The 18,978-nt window shown below is 42.1% G+C and overlaps 1 protein-coding gene across 1 annotated transcript; it reads left to right on the top strand.

Moving 5' to 3' along the window:
* Positions 1–1,951: 1,951 nt before the first annotated feature.
* On the top strand, positions 1,952–11,611 carry DLL1 (delta like canonical Notch ligand 1). The gene is made up of 11 exons (XM_073335248.1): positions 1,952–2,824; positions 3,165–3,479; positions 4,325–4,385; positions 4,786–5,043; positions 7,609–7,669; positions 8,163–8,293; positions 8,433–8,602; positions 8,714–8,930; positions 9,734–10,526; positions 10,649–10,763; positions 11,189–11,611. Exons 1-11 carry the CDS (start codon positions 2,765–2,767, stop codon positions 11,192–11,194), a joined length of 2,187 nt encoding a protein of 728 aa, XP_073191349.1. The 5' UTR covers positions 1,952–2,764; the 3' UTR covers positions 11,195–11,611.
* Positions 11,612–18,978: the final 7,367 nt, after the last annotated feature.

Raw genomic sequence — 18,978 nt, 5'->3', positions numbered from 1 at the left:
TATTTAAACAAAGGAGCTTTAAAAGGTGAAAGGGTGCGAATATTTTGATACTTGTTTAAATGACACAGATACTTGGAAAGTTTTGGTGCCAGCAGAGGAAAAAAGGCTATGCTGCACTGGGAAGGATACAGTTACAGTCGTGTCATGGCCAGGATGTGCGAGGCTGAATGGACTCATTAGTGATTTTCTTTTAATTGGTATTAACCAGTGATTTTGCTTTAAGAAGTGTTTGAGAATTTTTTTCCAGTGCATTGTAAGATAATTTGTGATCAAGACATCTGCTTCAATGGAAGTCACATTTTGCCATGCAAATGCACGTTTCAACCCAATAAAGTAGCCATAATAAGGCTTTTAGCACGGCATACCTACAGTGAGGTTATTGTAGCCAAATCCTCTCTTTTGCACACAAGCTTAATCTGCGCTGAAATGCCGTGTTACAATTAAAATGACATTTACACAGACAGTTACACCTTGCATCCTAATAAATCCGCCTGCGCCTATCTAGGTGCTTGAAAAGGGCCCAAAACAAAGTGAAAACCCATCTCCAAGTTATATCCCAAAGTCGCCTGCAAACTTTTTATCTTCCACTTTCAGCCATAATTAAGAAATTTCGCAGTGAGAGGCCCTTCTACTCCCAGTAAACTCCTGGCCGTGTTTTTAAAATCGAAACAAAAGTTCTAGTGTCCGATGGATGTGTAAAAAAACAAGGAGTTGGCTGTTGGTGTAAAGTTGTTGTTTTTTTGAATGGGGGGGCGGTGCTGGACGGGATTTCTTTTTTAAAAATGTGCGGACATTGTTGTAGAGGCAGTAGCGTGCGCCGAGGGGAGCTCTTTCTCTCCCTTGCATTGTGCAGCGAGCAGGTGCTGTCTACATTACCATACAGCTGAGAGCACAAAGAGCCAACTGATTCAGCCCTCACACAATAACAAACGGCCTTAATGACAGCCACGCGAACGACACACACCAAACTCACTTTTTACTAAGCTGAAGGAGGGGGGAAAAAAGGGAGAGAGGCTGATGAGGAGGCTGATCATAATAATATAAGGATATGGGACTCAAATGGGCTTTGCTAACTGCTTCCTTCAGCAGTTCGCAAACCGTTCTCAGCGAGGAGATACATATTTTTTTAAAAAGCCCAAATGTCTCCCCACCCCCTGAAACTTAACGCATGGCTCTTCCAGTTTTTCTTCGCTACGAAATCTCTGTCGTGTATCCAGAATAATGATCAGTCCGTAAGCATCCTGCCCCTTGCAGTTTGCCAACTCTGAAACGCCAGATTCTCTCCCCCTGCTCCGGTAAGATTATTTTAGCACCTTTAACATATTCCCCGAATGTAGCCTGGTTTTAAGAAACCGGAAGGAAAACACCAAAGCCCTTCTCTGGTCCCACAAATATATTCGTGAGCTTTTTTTTTTTTTTTAAATAAATGATCCATGGGGAAGATGGTGTGAATTTAAAGGGATCAGATTTCTCGTGTGTGTCAAGCTGCCCCCTCTTCCCCCTTTAAGCAAAAGGATATCCCTGGAAATGTACATTATCACCAACAACTTACTTTTTGGGGGCAGAGTGGTGCTTTACACATTTCAAGAGGTAATTATAGATCTCAGTGCGTGGAGCTCGTTTTCTTGCTGGGGTGTGTTGCTCTCTCTCTTTCCGTGCATGTTGCGAGAGGGTGTTACCATCTCCCCAGAGCAGAAGGGGGATTCTTGCGGTTACCAAATTTGCAGGAATGTAAATGAGCGCGTTTGGTGAGAGCAGGAGGGGAAAGGGGTAGAGGAGGAGGAGGAGGATTGCACATTTTACAGCTCACTGACCATTTGGCGATCCATTGAGAGGAGGGTTTGGAAAAGTGGCTCCTTTGTGACAGCTCTAGCCAGATTGGGGGGCTGCTCATTTGCATCTCATTAGCCATGCAGGCGGCCGGCGGGATATAAGGGAGGCAGGCGCCTGATGAGAGGCAGATCCATAGTGCTTTACAATCGGAGAGAGGCACAGCAAAGATCATACACGCGCAAGGAGAGACCCAGGAGCACACACGGGCGCGCTCAGTTCGCTTCCACTAAGACATTATCTGTTTATTACTATTATTATTATTATTATTATTGGCTTGGATTCCTTAAAAAAAAAGACCACGAGAAATAACGAGACCGATCTTTGCATCTTGCGAGAAGGGGATAAGAGTCCAACGTGATCTGCAAATTGCTGCTGCTGTTTGACACTTCCCAGCCCCTGATCTGCGAGGGGCCAGCTCCACACACGCAGATAACACACAAACCCCCTCTCTCGCTCTGCTCATTCGAAGGTAACGGGAATTATCGCTTCCTCCTCCTAGTCTACAGGGATTTCCAGATCGCTGATTTTTAATCTTCCACGGGAAGCCTTTTCTCTGCCTCTGTTGGGAATTAAGTGGCTTTTTTTTTTTTTTTTTTCCGTTTTGGCTGCTGGGGGAAGAAGCTTTAGGCGAAAGGAGAAAAATCGTGGATTGGAAGAGACAGGGAGAAAAAAGTTGTTTAGAATATCAGTCTGAAAAACAGTCTGTCCCCTTTTTTGCCACCCAGAAGAGCTGTCAGTCCCCCGAAGGGCGTCCCTAAAAGCAGCACCAGAAAAGAGAGAGAGAGAGACTCTTGAAAGAGGTAAACTTTAACACTAACTCCACTAGAAGAGGCTTCTCCTGCCCAGGCTTCTTGAGAGACACTTTTTTTTTTGCCTGTGAAAGAAAGAAACGAAAAAAGTGGCAAGAAGAAAAGAAACCCTACTCTTCAAAATGGGAGGTCAGTCCATGCTGGCCCTTGCCATCCTCTCTGTGCTGCTTTGCCATTGCCAGGTAAGTGGATCTGGGGTCTGTATTCCAGGCGCTGTTCAGTGCAACTGCTAATAACAACTGCCAAGCTAACCTGGGGGGGGTGGGTGGTGTCTGTTGCAAAGGGAAACGCTGGGAGAGATGCTGCAAAGACTGGCAAACTGTTGAGCCTCCTCTCTGGCGGAGGCTTGTCCTCCAGCCCCGGGGGCAGCTGGCCCTGGCTCTGGGCGCGTGGCTCCTAGGGGAGCTGAGCCGGAGCGTGTGGGGTCTCCGGGCTTGGCCCAGCAGGGCAGCTGCTGCACCCGCTTTGCCCCCCCCCCCCGGGTTGGCGGGCGCCTTTTGAATGGCTCCTTGTCCCCCGCAGGTGCGGTGCTCCGGGGTCTTCGAGCTGAAGCTGCAGGAGTTTGTCAATAAGAAGGGGCTGCTGGGGAACCGCAACTGCTGCGGCGGGGGGAGCGGCGGCCCCGGCGCCGGGCTGCAGCCGTGCGACTGCAAGACCTTCTTCCGCGTGTGCCTCAAGCACTATCAGGCCAGCGTATCCCCCGAGCCGCCCTGCACCTACGGCAGCGCCATCACCCCGGTGCTGGGAGCCAACTCCTTCAGCGTGCCCGACAGCGCCGGCGGCGCCGAGCCCGCCTTCAGCAACCCCATCCGCTTCCCCTTCGGCTTCACCTGGCCAGTAAGTTCCACCGCGGGCGGCTCCCGCGCCGGCCCCGCCACGCGCCAGGGACCCGGGGAGCGCGGGGGAGCGCGCGCGTGGCTGGGGGGAGGGGGGGTGCGGCGCGGCGAAGGGTCTGTGGCCAAAGGACGGGCTGGCCTGGGTGCGCCACAGCAGCACGGGAGGGGGGGGGGCGGCTCAGGGGTGGGGTGCCCGGAGCGCAGGCAGCGGGCTGGGGCGGGGGCAGCAGGTACTGCCTGCCTCTGGACGGCGGGTCGGAGGGAGGCTCGTGCTGCAGCGGGCTCGTGGCTCGCTGTGGATCCGGTGAGCCGGGCAGAGGCACGGAGGGCGGTGGGAGCGGTTGAGTGTGTTTGATTTTGTGCGGTTCCCCCGCTCCCGTCTCTTGCCAACATACCTATGGTCCCCGCAGTGTGGGGGAAGTCCTGATTCTCCCCCCTCCCCTCCCCGCCCGATTGCCCGCTTCTGTGCCCCGGAGCGGGCTGTAGAAACCGTCAGCCCTGCGTGAAATTCCCAAAGGACCTTCCAGCCACCCTCCCAATGTGTGAAACTGGGGAAATTAAGTGTGAAGATTAATGGCAACTGCCCTCACATCCTACCCTGACTCTCCCCTTTTTTACACCATATCCTGTACTAACAGGCTGAAAAAACAGGCCAGGAAACAACTCTTCAAAAACTCTTCCAATCCCTTGAGAAAAGTGAAAACAGGCTGAAGTGAGGGGTTAGAGGGTTGCACTGACTGGGCACATATATTCCTGGTGCTGCTTTGCTGCCTGTGATCACATTTTTTGCTGACTTTAGATTTTCATTCTCATTTTGTGTGCATTTTTTTTATTTTAATTTTCCAGGGCACTTTCTCTCTCATCATTGAAGCTCTTCATACAGATTCTCCCGATGACCTCAACCCAGGTAAATACCCTGGTGCAAATCCTTTCCCAGGATTAAATCCAAACCTGCTACTTCTCAGGCTTACTTTCCTTACTCTCTCAATTAATAAAAAGAAAAGGAGTACTTGTGGCACCTTAGAGACTAAAAAGTACTCCCTTTCTTTTTGCAAATACAGACTAACACGGCTGCTACTCTGAAACAATTTCTCAGTTAATGTAGCCACTCCCTGCCCTTTCTCACTCTACTGTTCTTCATAAGTGTTATAAGAAAGAGAGCCCTGTCAGCCCATGGCTTTAACATTTCTGCACTTACAATTCTCCCCTCCTGTGAACTCCTCTAGGTAATCTATTGGATTTATTCCCATTGCACCCTCATGACTCACAGTTAGTTAATTGCATTTCTTCCTTCCTTCTCCTTTCAGAGAACCCAGAGCGCCTTATCAGTCGGCTTGCCACACAGAGGCATTTGACAGTGGGGGAGGAGTGGTCCCAGGACCTGCACAGCAGTGGCCGCACTGACCTCAAGTACTCCTACCGCTTTGTGTGTGATGAACACTACTATGGAGAGGGATGCTCTGTCTTCTGCCGGCCCAGGGATGATGCCTTTGGCCACTTCACTTGCGGAGAGCGTGGAGAGAAGGTCTGCAACCCAGGCTGGAAGGGCCAGTACTGCACCGAACGTGAGTGTCCACAAAGAAAGACTATTGAATCTCTCCTGGCTACAGTCACATGCATTATGATGGCCACTGAAGTCAATGGAAGACATTCCATTGATTTCACTGTGCATTGATTCAGGTCCCAGATGAGAATAAAAACCAACGTAGAAGGAATATACGATGGTATGGTGCTGCTGTGTAAAGGTTTTATTGGCATGAACCATGGGATGACCTCATTACTCAGAAGTACCAAAACCATAAGTGAGTTACCTGAAATCTTACACCAATGACATCTTGATGCCATATTATACCATCACATATTTTGTTTACACCAAAAATTATATAGAAAATTATTCTAGAAATGTTTTAGGAAGTTTAAAAGAAAACATATGGGGGCTATTTATGGTATCCTTCTACCAGGAAGTCAGGGTATCTTCACACCATGAGTCAAGAGGTACAGGCCTTAGAAAGAGGAATTATAACTAATAGAACTTCTACAATGCTGGAATAGCTTATCCATCAATCATAAAATCAAGATTGTACGGTTTGACATCTTGCAATCTTGTAACCTAACAGGGCTTGAAACAAGTGGTGTCACCCATTGGAAAGGAGGAGTCCAAGATACTCTTTAGTGATATAAAGAACATATTTCTAATCCTGGAAGATCATGAGATACTGGATCCTAAATCTGACACAGGTTGAGGTCTGAACATTGCCCTCCCTGTACCCCAGATCAGTGTAATCTGTGAGGAGAAAAAAACACATTAGTGGGAAACTAGGAAACATTATGGAGGCAGGCTGTGGTTTTGTTTTGTATTACATGAAAGCTTTAAATGAGGGCTGAGCTTGACCCTGCTGGCAGGTTTGGAATGTTAGACATAGTCCTGGCAGAGACGGAGCAGATTGCAGCTGAGGTGGTCAAAGAAATCAGATAAATTGAAGATTAATTTAGTGCACCCCTCACTGTACTATACACTCTAGTATATACTAATATTCTAATTTGTGTGTATGTCTATAATAATACATTGGCAGATAACTCACCATCTGAATATCCCCCTCCAAACCTCACAAATCAAGATGAGTAACAGGAAGAAAACAATTTGAATGTTGTAGTGTGCAAGGCAGCCTATCTGTTTGCCTTGTAAAAACAAATGAGCTAAATTGTGAATTCAAACGGACTGATATTAAACAGCCCCAGTTTATTCTTATTGTTAGGGACTAGTAAGGTGATTACAGCCCTATGTGACACAAGTTTGCATAGTAAACTGGGGGCTTGAATTTCCCCTGTGAAGGCTTTAAATGGTTGTAGTGCCCCTGGATTAAAGGTTTCTATTGCAGACATGTTAGGGGGTGGAGGGAGAGGAAACATTTCTTTGATGAACTGTTTAGGGATGTCAGCACCTTTTGATATTTGTATATTGCTGCTTCTTCAGTAACCAAGCAGAATATTTCCCCTCTTTTCTGAATCATTGTGTGTGCTTGCAGTACAGTGTACTTCGAGTCTTATGAAAAATCAGCTAAAATATATGAAATAATATGTTTATTAGGCAGTAGGCTGTGTGTGCTTATGCAAAAGAATGTTTTCTGGTTAGCAAGCGAGGTTTCCAGGCTCCAGATTGCTTCCCTTATACCCTTTCTCATCTCCTTTCATTCCAGTTGTGAGACAATCTGATTATCAGCACTTTCTTTCTTTCTTTCTTTCTTTCTTTCTTTCTTTCTTTCTTTCTTTCTTTCTTTCTTTCTTTCTTTCTTTCTTTCTTTCTTTCTTTCTTTCTTTCTTTCTTTCTTTCTTTCTTTCTTTCTTTCGCATGTCATTGTCTCCAGCTAGCTTTGTTGAATTAAAACTTTGCAGTGCCTGCTTAATGAGTTCCATAACCAGGCGAAATAATGAGCAGAAGTCTCTTTTTTCCCCACCCTCCCTCCTTCTGGCCCGCTTACCTCTTTACTATGTTTGTGCCCACCCGCCCCCTTTTTTTGCAGGGGGAGGAAGAACTTTAGACTTATTTATTTGAATAAGAAAAAAAGTTTTTGCAGAGAAATCACGCGCGTGCCATAGATTAGATCTGGGCAGGGATAGGCTGCTGGGGAAGCATGTCTTAGCCCCAATTGGCTGCAAGGGGTTGGGGGTATTGTTGCAGTGGGGCAGCTGCTGGGAGAGAATAGACAATAGAGCAGCTGTCCTGCACTGGCACCCTGCACACCAGCTGTCCACTCTTATCTACACACACACTTTCTGGGGATATTAAGAGGTGGAGCTGTGTGCATAGAATTGGAAAAAAGGACTTCTGACCCTCACTGGGAAGGAAAGGGGGGTGAGGGGCTGTAGGGAAGGGAGCAATTGTGAGTCCTCTTTTGTCTGTGTGCAACTGTATTAAGAAGAATGCTCATCCCTAGTGATAAGTAAAATACCCAGTTACTAAGCAAGATCAATACTCCACCAGCCTTCAGAGATTAACTCAGCTGCTATTAACTGACTGAACTAGTGAAAGAGGGTTTGTCCCAACCCAGAAGACACTTCAAAACTGTATTTTCAGAAGGGATGTATTTGACCCAGGAGCTTATGTATCTATATCTTTTATTTGTCTGCAGCAATTTGCTTGCCTGGATGTGATGAACAACATGGGTTTTGTGACAAACCTGGAGAATGCAAGTAAGTTTTCAGAGGTTTTTCCTATTTTTTTTCTTTTTTCTTTTTGGTCCGAAATGTCAAATTGATGCTCTAGACTTAGATAAAACATTTGTCATTTGAGGGTTAGTTTAAGTGTTTTTCCTCATAGGAGATGGTAACCTGAGAAATCCAGATAATACCAGATCAAAAGTATTAATCTAGAAGTCAAACATCAGTGTCATTAATATTAACTTAATGAGTTTCCAGTAGTATATGGAAGGTTAGCGGTTTGTTATGATAGTAAACAAAATAAGTACCTAGAACAATAGCTCTGTTTAAGGCAATGAAAGAGGTAGCTGGGACTGATGAAAGCTGATGCTTCAGTTAGACTCAGTGACTTTCCCACATGAAGGATCACGGAAGGCTTTTTAGGAAACTTGATTCCTGGTTTTTGCTTCAGTGTGTTTGCAGAGTTTGAGATAGGATTTCTAATTGTTGGAAGTACAAATCTTACAATCCTTTGTTTGTTTTTCAGATGTAGGGTTGGGTGGCAAGGGCGTTATTGTGATGAGTGCATCCGATACCCAGGCTGCCTTCATGGTACCTGTCAACAACCGTGGCAATGTAACTGTCAGGAAGGCTGGGGTGGCCTTTTCTGTAACCAAGGTAAGTTGTCTATCATTGCTTATGATTGTCTTTTAGAAAATAACACCATTTTCTAGAGTACCCCCCATTCAAGCCATGCAACAATTGGAAACTAGCACATATCTTTATGGATCTGTCTCTCCTTTTAAATCTTTTTCAGATCTTAATTACTGTACCCATCATAAGCCTTGCAAGAATGGTGCCACTTGCACCAATACTGGCCAGGGCAGCTACACTTGTTCTTGCCGTCCTGGGTACACTGGTTCCAACTGTGAGATTGAAATCAATGAATGTGATGCCAACCCCTGCAAGAATGGTGGAAGCTGCACCGTAAGTTAAAGGAGTTAATGACATTTTAAAAATCTGATCAACTAAAGACAGTTTTACAGTTATTTTGATTTTTAAATAATTTAAGTTGACTAAATCTTTTCTTTTCGACAGGATCTTGAAAACAGCTATTCCTGTACCTGTCCACCTGGCTTCTATGGTAAAAACTGTGAGCTGAGTGCTATGACTTGCGCTGATGGCCCATGCTTCAATGGAGGGCGATGCACAGACAACCCTGATGGTGGATACAGCTGTCGTTGCCCATTGGGTTACTCTGGGTTTAACTGTGAAAAGAAAATTGATTATTGCAGCTCCAGTCCTTGTGCTAACGGTAAGGCAAACTATATACCTTTGTCTCTTGAAGGGATGCTGTCATGTAGTTGAGGGTTTGTATAAAATAAAATTACAAAGCATAGGCCAGGTCAATCCATTATTTTTAATCAGAACTCCCTGCCGAGTTGTGTCATTAGTTTTTATCTAGAACTCCCCCATTGACTAAACTGAGGAGTTCTGCTTCAAAGGTGATGGCATGATATGGCTCCACAATATCAATAGTATTGTCTTTCAATGTGACCTTGGGTCTGGCATTTGGCCTCCTTGTTCCACATTTGTAAAATGGGGATAGCAATCCTTTAAAAATGCCTTTGTAAAATTGCTTTGAGCTCTATGGATGAAATATGCCATTAAAATGCTAAATATTTTTTATTATTTAGCAGTAGTAAAGCTGTCTTCATTTAAAAAAAGTGTTTTTTAAAAACATTCCTCCACGCTGGTTGCAATCCAAACTCCACAACATTGTGCCAATGCATAAAAACCAAGGTGTGAAATTGATTCAGTCTAGTTTCACCAATGAAGCTGAGTAAAACACAAAAAAGTAAACAGAATAAGTGGTGAAAAGTAAATAAGGTTTAGAAAATTAATGAAAGTTTTGCTACTGGTAACAGAGATAAAAACTTTAAGAGTGAGCTAGGATTTTCAGAAATGGGATTCTAATTCCATATTTGTCTCTAGGCATCCCGTTTTTGAAAGTCTTGGCCTTGATTTTCATCATTTTAAGTACACTGTGAAGCTGAAGAGTTGTTACTTGATATTATAAAAACACTTACCTATTATTTGTCATATTTAATATTGCAGGAGCCCAGTGTGTTGATCTTGGAAATTCCTACATATGCCAATGCCAGGCTGGTTTTACTGGAAGACACTGTGATGATAATGTGGATGACTGTGCCTCCTTTCCTTGTTTGAATGGTGGAACCTGCCAAGATGGAATTAATGACTTTTCTTGCACCTGCCCCCCAGGATACAATGGAAAGAACTGTAGTGCTCCAGTCAGCAAATGTGAACACAACCCTTGTCACAATGGGGCTACTTGCCATGAAAGAAACAACCGTTATGTGTGTGAGTGTGCTCGGGGATATGGTGGACTCAACTGCCAGTTTTTGCTCCCTGAACAGTCTCAGGGACCTGTAATTGTTGACTTCACTGAGAAGTACACCGAAGGTCAGAATGCACAGTTTCCTTGGATTGCAGTATGTGCTGGGATTATTCTGGTCCTGATGCTATTGCTGGGGTGCGCTGCTATTGTTGTCTGTGTCAGACTCAAAATGCAAAAGAGGCACCATCAGCCTGATGCATGCAGGAGTGAAACAGAGACCATGAACAACTTGGCCAACTGCCAACGCGAAAAGGACATTTCAATAAGTGTCATTGGTGCCACTCAGATTAAAAACACAAATAAGAAAGTAGACTTTCACAGTGATAACTCTGATAAAAATGGCTACAAAGTTAGATACCCATCAGTGGATTACAATTTGGTGCATGAACTTAAGAATGAGGACTCTGTTAAAGAGGAACACAGCAAATGCGAAGCCAAGTGTGAAACATACAATTCAGAGGCAGAGGAGAAAAGTGCAGTACCACTAAAGAGGTACGGTTCAGATAATAGCTCTGGGGGAACAGTTTACTGTAAAGGGTGTATATGTTTCCTTGTTGGTACTAGTATCAGCTATCTGATTTGTTTTTTGTTTTTGTTGGTTTTATCTTCAATAGTGATACTTCTGAAAGAAAACGACCAGAATCAGTGTATTCCACTTCAAAGGACACAAAGTACCAGTCGGTGTATGTCATATCAGAGGAGAAAGATGAATGCATTATAGCAACTGAGGTTAGTACAGTGCCTAATGGTTGTAAAAGAAAATAAAAATAATTGAGCCAGATCTTGAGCTAGTGTAGATCAGCACAGCACCGCTGCCTTTCATGGAGCTATACCAATGTACACTCGGTGAGATCTGGCCCTGTAGGTTTATTTTCATGTGGAGGTTGTAAAACTGATAGCTTTTTCTGAGATAAAGCCCAATCCTGCAAATGATTCGCTTCAATGGGAGTTCCACACACAGAGAGCTGGCAGGATTGGGACACAGCTGTAGTATCATTGTAATTTATGCATTATTCCTTATTTGTGGAGTCTCTTCTGCCCTAGCACACCGATGGACTCCTTGATCTCTGTCCATCTCTTAATCACTGAGACCCTCTATATGTTTTACTAAATTCTGCTTCTGTCTGTTCTTGGCTTCTCTCAACTCTCTACAGGTGTAAAACGGAAGTGATATGACAAAGTTGTTGTTCAAAACAATTTCAAAGGAGATATGCCCCAATGAATGCTGCTGAAAGAGGAAAGGGAGATAGATTCCTTCACTGACTGCTGCTGAGAAACTAAATTCAGGCTGAGCTGGTTCTCTACTGAAGTTAGCAAAGTGACTGCAAAAAAACCAAGATGGACACGAGGCAAGGATCTGTGTTCAAGAATAACTGTTGCACTGCCTTTATGAATTTTATCATTGCACTATGGTCAGTTGCTTTTCTATATATATTTAAATGAAGGGACTTAATTACTACATAAGAAGCATGCACTGCGTGAAGTGTATATTTTGGATTCTTACGAGCCAGTCTTTTCTTGAATTAGAGACACAAACACTGCCTTTCATGTCTTTTTTGATACTAAAATGTGTTTTTACTAGGTGAAAAAAAGTGTGTTATTTTTTTGAATCTGTAAAAATATTTTCATGATAATTGTAAAGCTTGAGTATTTTGTGACGTTCATTTTTTTATAATTTAATTTTTTTGGTAAATATGTACAAAGGCACTTCGGGTCTATGTGACTATATTTTTTTGTATATAAATGTATTTATGGAATATTGTGCAAATGTTATTTGAGTTTTTTTTTACTGTTTTGTTAATGAAGAAATTCATTTTTAAAATATTTTTCCAAAATAAATATTATTAATGATAATGAAAAAGATATCTTTACTCTCCAAAACAATATGATCCAATTTTGCCATCAATGGCCAATCAAAAATCTGACATACTTCAGTAGGCAATTAGGGGGAGCAGGAATAGGGCTCAAAGTTGCAAGAAAGGATGGAAAAGAACTTCTCTGATGTAAATCCCTCCTTACATTTTTCATTCCCTCTTAACTTTCTGAATGATTGACCTTCGGGGTTGACACAACATATGCTTGTCTTATCCCAAAAGTGAACTTCTCTGGAAAGTCTGAGTAATATCTGTACAGTCATTTTGTAGTGTATATAAAAAAATACTGCGTAATTCTCTTAGAAGGATCAATTCAAGCATCCTCCTGTTTGATACATGGAACCTTTAAGGACTCAGGTTGTCATTTCTTACATCCCCAAAAATCTCCTTGGAGTCAATGGGAATTTTGGGTGTACCAGGCATGCCAGAATGGGCATCTGTGGCCAAATCCTTCATGTGTAGCCATAAAAAGTGAGCTTCCCAAATTAAACCTGAATAAAAGCAAAACTTCCATCTTAGAAGAAGAGGGAGTTCTATTAGGCATATGAGACTAAATCGATTGATGGCATACGTGATTGCTACGCCAATGACTTTAATGTATGTCTACCTATCAAATCTATTATTGTCTCAAAATACTTGCACTATACCTATCACTATGATATCTGAGCACAGTGGCATCAAACCCACATTGTGCCAGTGGTGAATTTGGCCTTTAATGCCAAGGCATCTTAACTGAGTTATAGTTTGTACTAACTGGCATGCCTACAAGCTGCAATGTACTTTTGAAAAATCTAAGAAACCATTTCCATTCCGATCTTTTATAACAGAATGTGGCTGATCATTACTGGCCTGATACAAAGTCCACTGAAGACAATGGAGATACTCCCATTGACTTCAATGGGATCGGATCAGGCCCTATCTGCAAATAAGAACATGTCCAGAACACAAATAGTCAAAGTATCATTGCAAGTGGTGATCTGTAACACTAAATTATGAAGCCTCCTCTCCAAACCTATCATTAAATGAAATACTTTGACTTAACTTTAAGTAGATTGATTCCCACATATAATCCATTTCATTGGAGTTTTTCCTGAGATGAGTAATATATCACAACAGAAAAGCAGTCTGCAAATGTCAGTGTGAGGAACATGGCTTCTACATAAGCAATAACATACATGGAACTCTACTAATGACAAAATTAATCTGTTATTAATTTGACTCACCACTGACTGAATGTATGGAGACAGGCTGGCTCGAGGCAGTGTAGTCTCATGGCTCAGACGCTGAACTGGCAATTAGAAAACCTGGGTTCTAGTCACAGCTGTCCTTCTGTAAGACCTTGGGCCAGTCACTTCACCTCTCTGTGCCTCTGTTTCCCTTCCCACCCTAAGATCTTTAGGATGGGAATTGTCTCTCTCACTGTGGGTTTGTATAGCACCAAACACACTGAGAGCAGGGGCCTCAAACTGTTGGGGCCTCTAGGTGCTATCTTAATACCAATAGTAATAATTAATGAATGCTCACAAAAAGAAGTGTCATCATTTCTTACCATCATTGCTGGTGGAGTGATAAACCATACGTCCTTAAAGGGAGGCTGATGAGAATTATTTTAATGTATCTTTATGTGCCCTATTGATAAAACATAAAGCTCCTTTTCCAGAAAGTGGGAGAAACCTCCTCTCCACTTGGGGTTCAAAGGGCTCACTTCTGCCTACAAGGTGAGAGGCACAGGCTCAAGAACGATATGTAGCTAGAACAGCTGGGAATTCAGGGCCTGATCCAATGCCCATTGAAATTGATAGAAATTGATTTTAATGTGGCATAGAATCAAGACCCTCCTTAATCAGCATATCGACTGATCTGCCTCCATCTGCATGGCGCCTATGGACTACAACAACATAAAGCTGCTCCCGCCAGGTGACAAAGCTGAAAGGAGAGATAAGTGGAAGCAAGTTTAACTGCCCTCTCTCAGGATTAATTTCCCCTGGGGGATTAGTTAGTGCAGGAAGGTATATTTTACTTTATGTACCAGCTTGGGTGACTCTAGATGCAATTTCTTTATGAGACATGGTGATATTCAGGGGCCTCAGCCCCCTACATATTTAACAGGGTTAGTACTAATAAGTTCAAAAGTGTTCAAAAGTGAAGGGCACTGACACAATATGATTAATCAGCAGAGAAGTATGCACCACCTTGTTAGTTTAAGAGATTTTGTAAACAGTGAGCATCAACAGCAATAGAAAATATATTAAGTCTTGGGCATGGAGAGTGTGTCCTAGTTTTAATTGCAAAAAATAGTTTTAAAAGTTGTTTAAAGAGGGATTGTGTTTACGTTGCACACAGGGAGGGAGGATGGTCTGGGCATCAGGAAACTGGGGTTCTATTCTTGGCTCTACCACAGACTTCATGTGCAACCTTGGGAGGGGAAGTATGGTCGTGTGGTGAAGGCACTGCAGTGGGATTCAGAAGAACTGCATTCTATTTCCAGCTCTCCCCTCAGACTTCCTGAGGGACCTTGGACCTGTGTCACTTAATCTCGCTCTGCCTCAGTAAAATGGGGGATAATAATACTTCCCTACCTCATAGTAGTGTTGTGAGGATAGTTGTATGAATGTTTGGGAGGTGCTCTGATGCTATGGTGTGGGGGAACATAAAAAAAGCCCTGTATTTCAATTTGCCCATCTGCAAGATGACAACCTGCCTTTGCAAATCACTTCATGGTTCTTGGATGGAATAACATTCCATGACAAAATGGAAGCATACATCATTCTGCAGAGGATATACATACAATATACTGTCAAATAAGTGCACAATGTGATTATAGCAGACTCCCCTCCAAGAATACTGTTGTTCTATTTAGAATGCATCCTGCAGGCAGAGATACAGACTGATCTTGGTTTGGGACAAAAAGTGAAAGAAAAAGTAAAAGATTCGGAAAGTACACAAACATTAATTCTAAACTGAAAGACACTGGCAATCCCACTGATTGTTTGTCTGCATTAGCAAATCTTGTATTGTCACAATGCCTTAACTAGCACAATTTAAACACAATCTAGTGTAGGCAAGGCCTATAGTATTTATCATCCTGCCAACTGGGAGGAGCTATGCAAAACACATGTTATTGTTTACATGAAAGTGCGGTTTATGCAGTATTTGTACCAACATTAGTGTTAGTTAGAGGTGTGAGTTTTTACTAACATAGTTATGCTGGTACAACCTCTACTGTGGGAGCAGTTATATTGGTACAAATTGCACTGATCTATCTATCTATCTATCTATCTATCTATCTATCTATCTATCTATCTATCTATCTATCTATCTATCTATCTATCTATCTATCTAATAAATTACCTTTTGTTTTTTGAGCCTTTGGGGGAAGCTGCCTACTTTCATTGTGTGTGAGAATTTCAGGTTCCAAGTTCAACCTGAAATGCATCTGCAAAAATGAGGGCATCCTCACTGGCTGCTTTCATTATCATCTCCTAATCACTTGCACCCTCTTTGCTAGGGGCAGTCTCAGATCTACATGCAAAGCTTGTAGGGAATGGTGATCATATTGGCTGAAGGAAGGTTGGTTTCAGACATATTGAAAGTAATGAGAGATGGTGGCCATTTTGAATAAGAGAAATTTCATGAGTTTTGAAGCCAGGAATAGGGAGGTCATCATGAAACATTAACCTTCCTTGCCCCTCACCAATCTTGTGAGACTCATGATGAAATCACAAAAGCTGGCAATACTGAATTGTCTCCACTTTACCCATAGGTCACGCTTAGTGAGCACTGGTAATATCAACTTTCTAGCCAATTTCCTCAAACCCAGTGGCAAGGGCCACCCTCCAGCATAGGCTGCCATTTGAGCCAAACACTGTGGCCAATAATGCCATATTTTTTTATTCTTCCCTAGCAGCAGAGTTGTCCTTGTTTCTGATTCTCCCTTACCTTGCACCTCGTGCAATCATTTACACCTAAAATTGGTCAAAACATTTCCAGTTTCAAAATTTTTGGATGAAAAAAGGACACATTTTTTCACACAAATTTCAAGAAAAATGTGTTCCTTGTTTTGACCAGCTCTATTTATACTTGTGCAAAATGGGTGCAACTAACCGGTAATGTTTTATATCCACTTTGCACTGGTATAAATGATTACCAAGGCCATAGAGAATCAGACCCCTTGAACCAGGCCCATGTTTTATTATTAACAATCCCTTCAGGTCTTCTTCAGCAACCATGAAAGTCAAAGGCCTGATTCTCATTTACACTAAAACTCTTGCCAGAACTGTGTAGAGGGGCTTTAGTCAAACTGAGAACCAGGCCTTAAAGGTACTTATCACAAAATAACCTGGCTCTCACTTCAATGTTTTCCTTTTCGAGACTCCTTTAAGAGATTGCTCCTATATACAATACATCTGTTTACAAAGGTCACCTGACTGACAGATGTTATCCCCTCAGACTTTTTGTTACAGACTGCTTTTACCTTAATTTATTTTAAATCAAAGTGATTGTGGAATTGTTCATTGTCCAGTAACTGTGACAATTTGGCACAGCTGCTGATCTGATTCTGAGCTTCTTTGAAAAAAGTGGATAGCCGATGTTGTCAGTGAAAATTAGCTGCTCTGTTCAGAGCAGCAAGCAATAGGGAAACACTTCACAGAATGCTTGTGCTAGGCTGGATCTTAGTTTCCCTTCCCTCTGCAAGTCCAAGGAAAGCAAAAGCAATGGAACCTGAATTATACCAAATGTATCATGCTGTGTAAGGGTCCTTCTAATTCTCTTCAGGAAGTGTTATCTAGGCTAGCAGTTGTGAGCATCCAGAACTCAGCAGATTTATCTGGGTTATCTAATTACCATACTATCAAGTTTTGCTGACATTTCCTTCTGATAAATGCCCTACATAGCATTGTTTAACTGTCTATATTAAAGGCACAATGTCCTCTTAAATTTGGCCTGAGGTAAATATTTTGTAAAAACAAGTTTTTATAAAACCTAAGACTAGAGGAAATGTTTCCACAAGCTTAAAAAAATATCAGTGAAAACAGTTGTTTTAAAATAAACAAACATTACCTTGCAATGTTTGAAACCGACTCCAGATCTGAAAGTGAAACTGACAATAAACACAGCCTTGATCCATTATCCAAGCTCAGAGAAATGGAAAAAGTAAATGAAGTACATAAATAATGACAAGATACTGACTGTTTAAAATTCTCTCACTTTTAATAATCTAGCATTTCATTAGTAATATATGTAAAGATATTTGTTTGCGACATACGACGTTTAAGTTGGCAGCATCTGTTTAATCAAATTGGAATGAATCCAAATGACAGACACAAGATTGTTAAGAGTTGAGCAGATTCATGTGTTTCTGAAATGCTTACATATAAAAATTATATATATACAGTGAAACTTGAACAAGGACCATCTCCAATAGGCAATCACTTTAAAGTATTCCCCAGGTTTTCAGATTACTTTGTTTAACCTTGAGTTATATAGGTAGTTAGCATGAACTGAACACTATGGGGGTCAGAGGGAAGGCAAAATAACAAGCACATTAAAAAAACCTCTAGAAATGACCTATAGTTTTTCTAGACATGAACATTAAGAGCAGGTTAGACAAATACCTGTCAGGAATGGTCTAGATAATACTTAGTCTTGCTATGAATGCAGGGGACTGGACTAGATGACGTCTCGAGGTTCTTTCGAGTTCTATGATTCTATGATTTTATCTCACAGCTTTTAAATCTTATATCTCATGACCTTCCGGGGCTAGAAGAAAATACTTTGTGTCCCATTGAAAGCTGTGAGTCTCTCTTTCTTAAGGGTATAAAGCTCTCATTCCTGACCCATCCTGGTGACAAGCTATCAGACCTCAAACCTAGGACTGGTCTAGGACTGAATGTTAGCTCCCTATGCCTCTGACCAGCATAATAACATTATTATTATATTATTATTTTGGAGGGGGTGGAATTCCTCATTGGGACAAAAGAATGAAACATTCTTGTGACAGGCTGAATATAAAAGCTGGTGGTTATCAGAAGTTGCTAATAGGTTTAGAAAATTAGAATATCTCTCAGAAGGGGCAGGTTGGGGAGTGATGAATTAGTGTTGCTGAGGCAATCAATTGCACATTATACATTTAGCTCATGGCCCTGCAATTTATCACATGGATATAACCTCTCCCGCACACTTATCAGCATGTGATATCTATCTCTCTAAGGTAATTTTATGGCCACCATCACTATAGTATCTGAACACCTCAATATCTTTAATGTATTTATCCTCACAAATCCCCTGTGAGGTAGCAAAGTGCTATTATCTTCATTTTACAGTTAGGGAATTGAGGCATAGTGAGACGAAGGGCCAGATTTTTAAAGGTCCTTTGTGCCTAAAGGCACAGAGAGGTGCCCAGTGAGATTTCCAGAAGAACCTTAGATGCTAGGAACTTTTGAAAATTTCACTAGGCAACTCTCTGCATCCTTTAAAAAAACCTGTCCCTTAGTCTCTCTGAGACTCAGATTCCTATCTGAACAATGGAGATAACAGCACTCTGCTATCTCACAGAGGTGAGGTGCCTAAAAACCTTTCAACATATCCTGGGTAGTGTAAAGAGGCTCCCTCTGCAATATGGTGACTCTCTGTTAAATAGTGAGATCTGAGGATTATATTAATGTACCATACTACGTGCAACACTACATGCATCCGATGAAGTGAGCTGTAGCTCACGAAAGTTCATGCTCTGATAAATTTATGCTCCCTGTTGCAATGATCTGCTAACACTTCCTAAATAAATAAATAGATTAAACAAATCTGGCCCTAAATGAATTACTTATGGTCCCACACAGAGTCTGTGGCAGCACCAGTAATTATATGTGGGTCTCCCATGTCCCAGGATAGTTCTCTAACCACTGGACCGCCCTCCTTCTCTTAATCTGACACATTGCAAGGCCTTTTAGACTCATGTATATTCTATATACAATTAGTGTGTATGTCTTTAAGACTTAGTTGCAAGTACACATTCAGAAATAGGTACATTATACATGTATAACAAGAGGTATGGTGTCTCCTTGTTTTAAAGG

This window comes from Lepidochelys kempii, chromosome 3 (genome assembly GCF_965140265.1).
Source record: "Lepidochelys kempii isolate rLepKem1 chromosome 3, rLepKem1.hap2, whole genome shotgun sequence".
NCBI lineage: Eukaryota > Metazoa > Chordata > Testudines > Cheloniidae > Lepidochelys > Lepidochelys kempii.
This window is presented reverse-complemented; position numbering and strand designations above follow the sequence as displayed.

Coding starts and splice junctions, on each gene's coding strand:
- DLL1 (XM_073335248.1), top strand. CDS start 2,765: ATGGGAGGTCAGTCCATGCTGGCCCTTGCCATCCTCTCTGTGCTGCTT. Junction 4,386..4,785: donor TCCCGATGACCTCAACCCAG/GTAAATACCCTG, acceptor TTCTCCTTTCAG/AGAACCCAGAGCGCCTTATC. Junction 7,670..8,162: donor GACAAACCTGGAGAATGCAA/GTAAGTTTTCAG, acceptor TTTGTTTTTCAG/ATGTAGGGTTGGGTGGCAAG.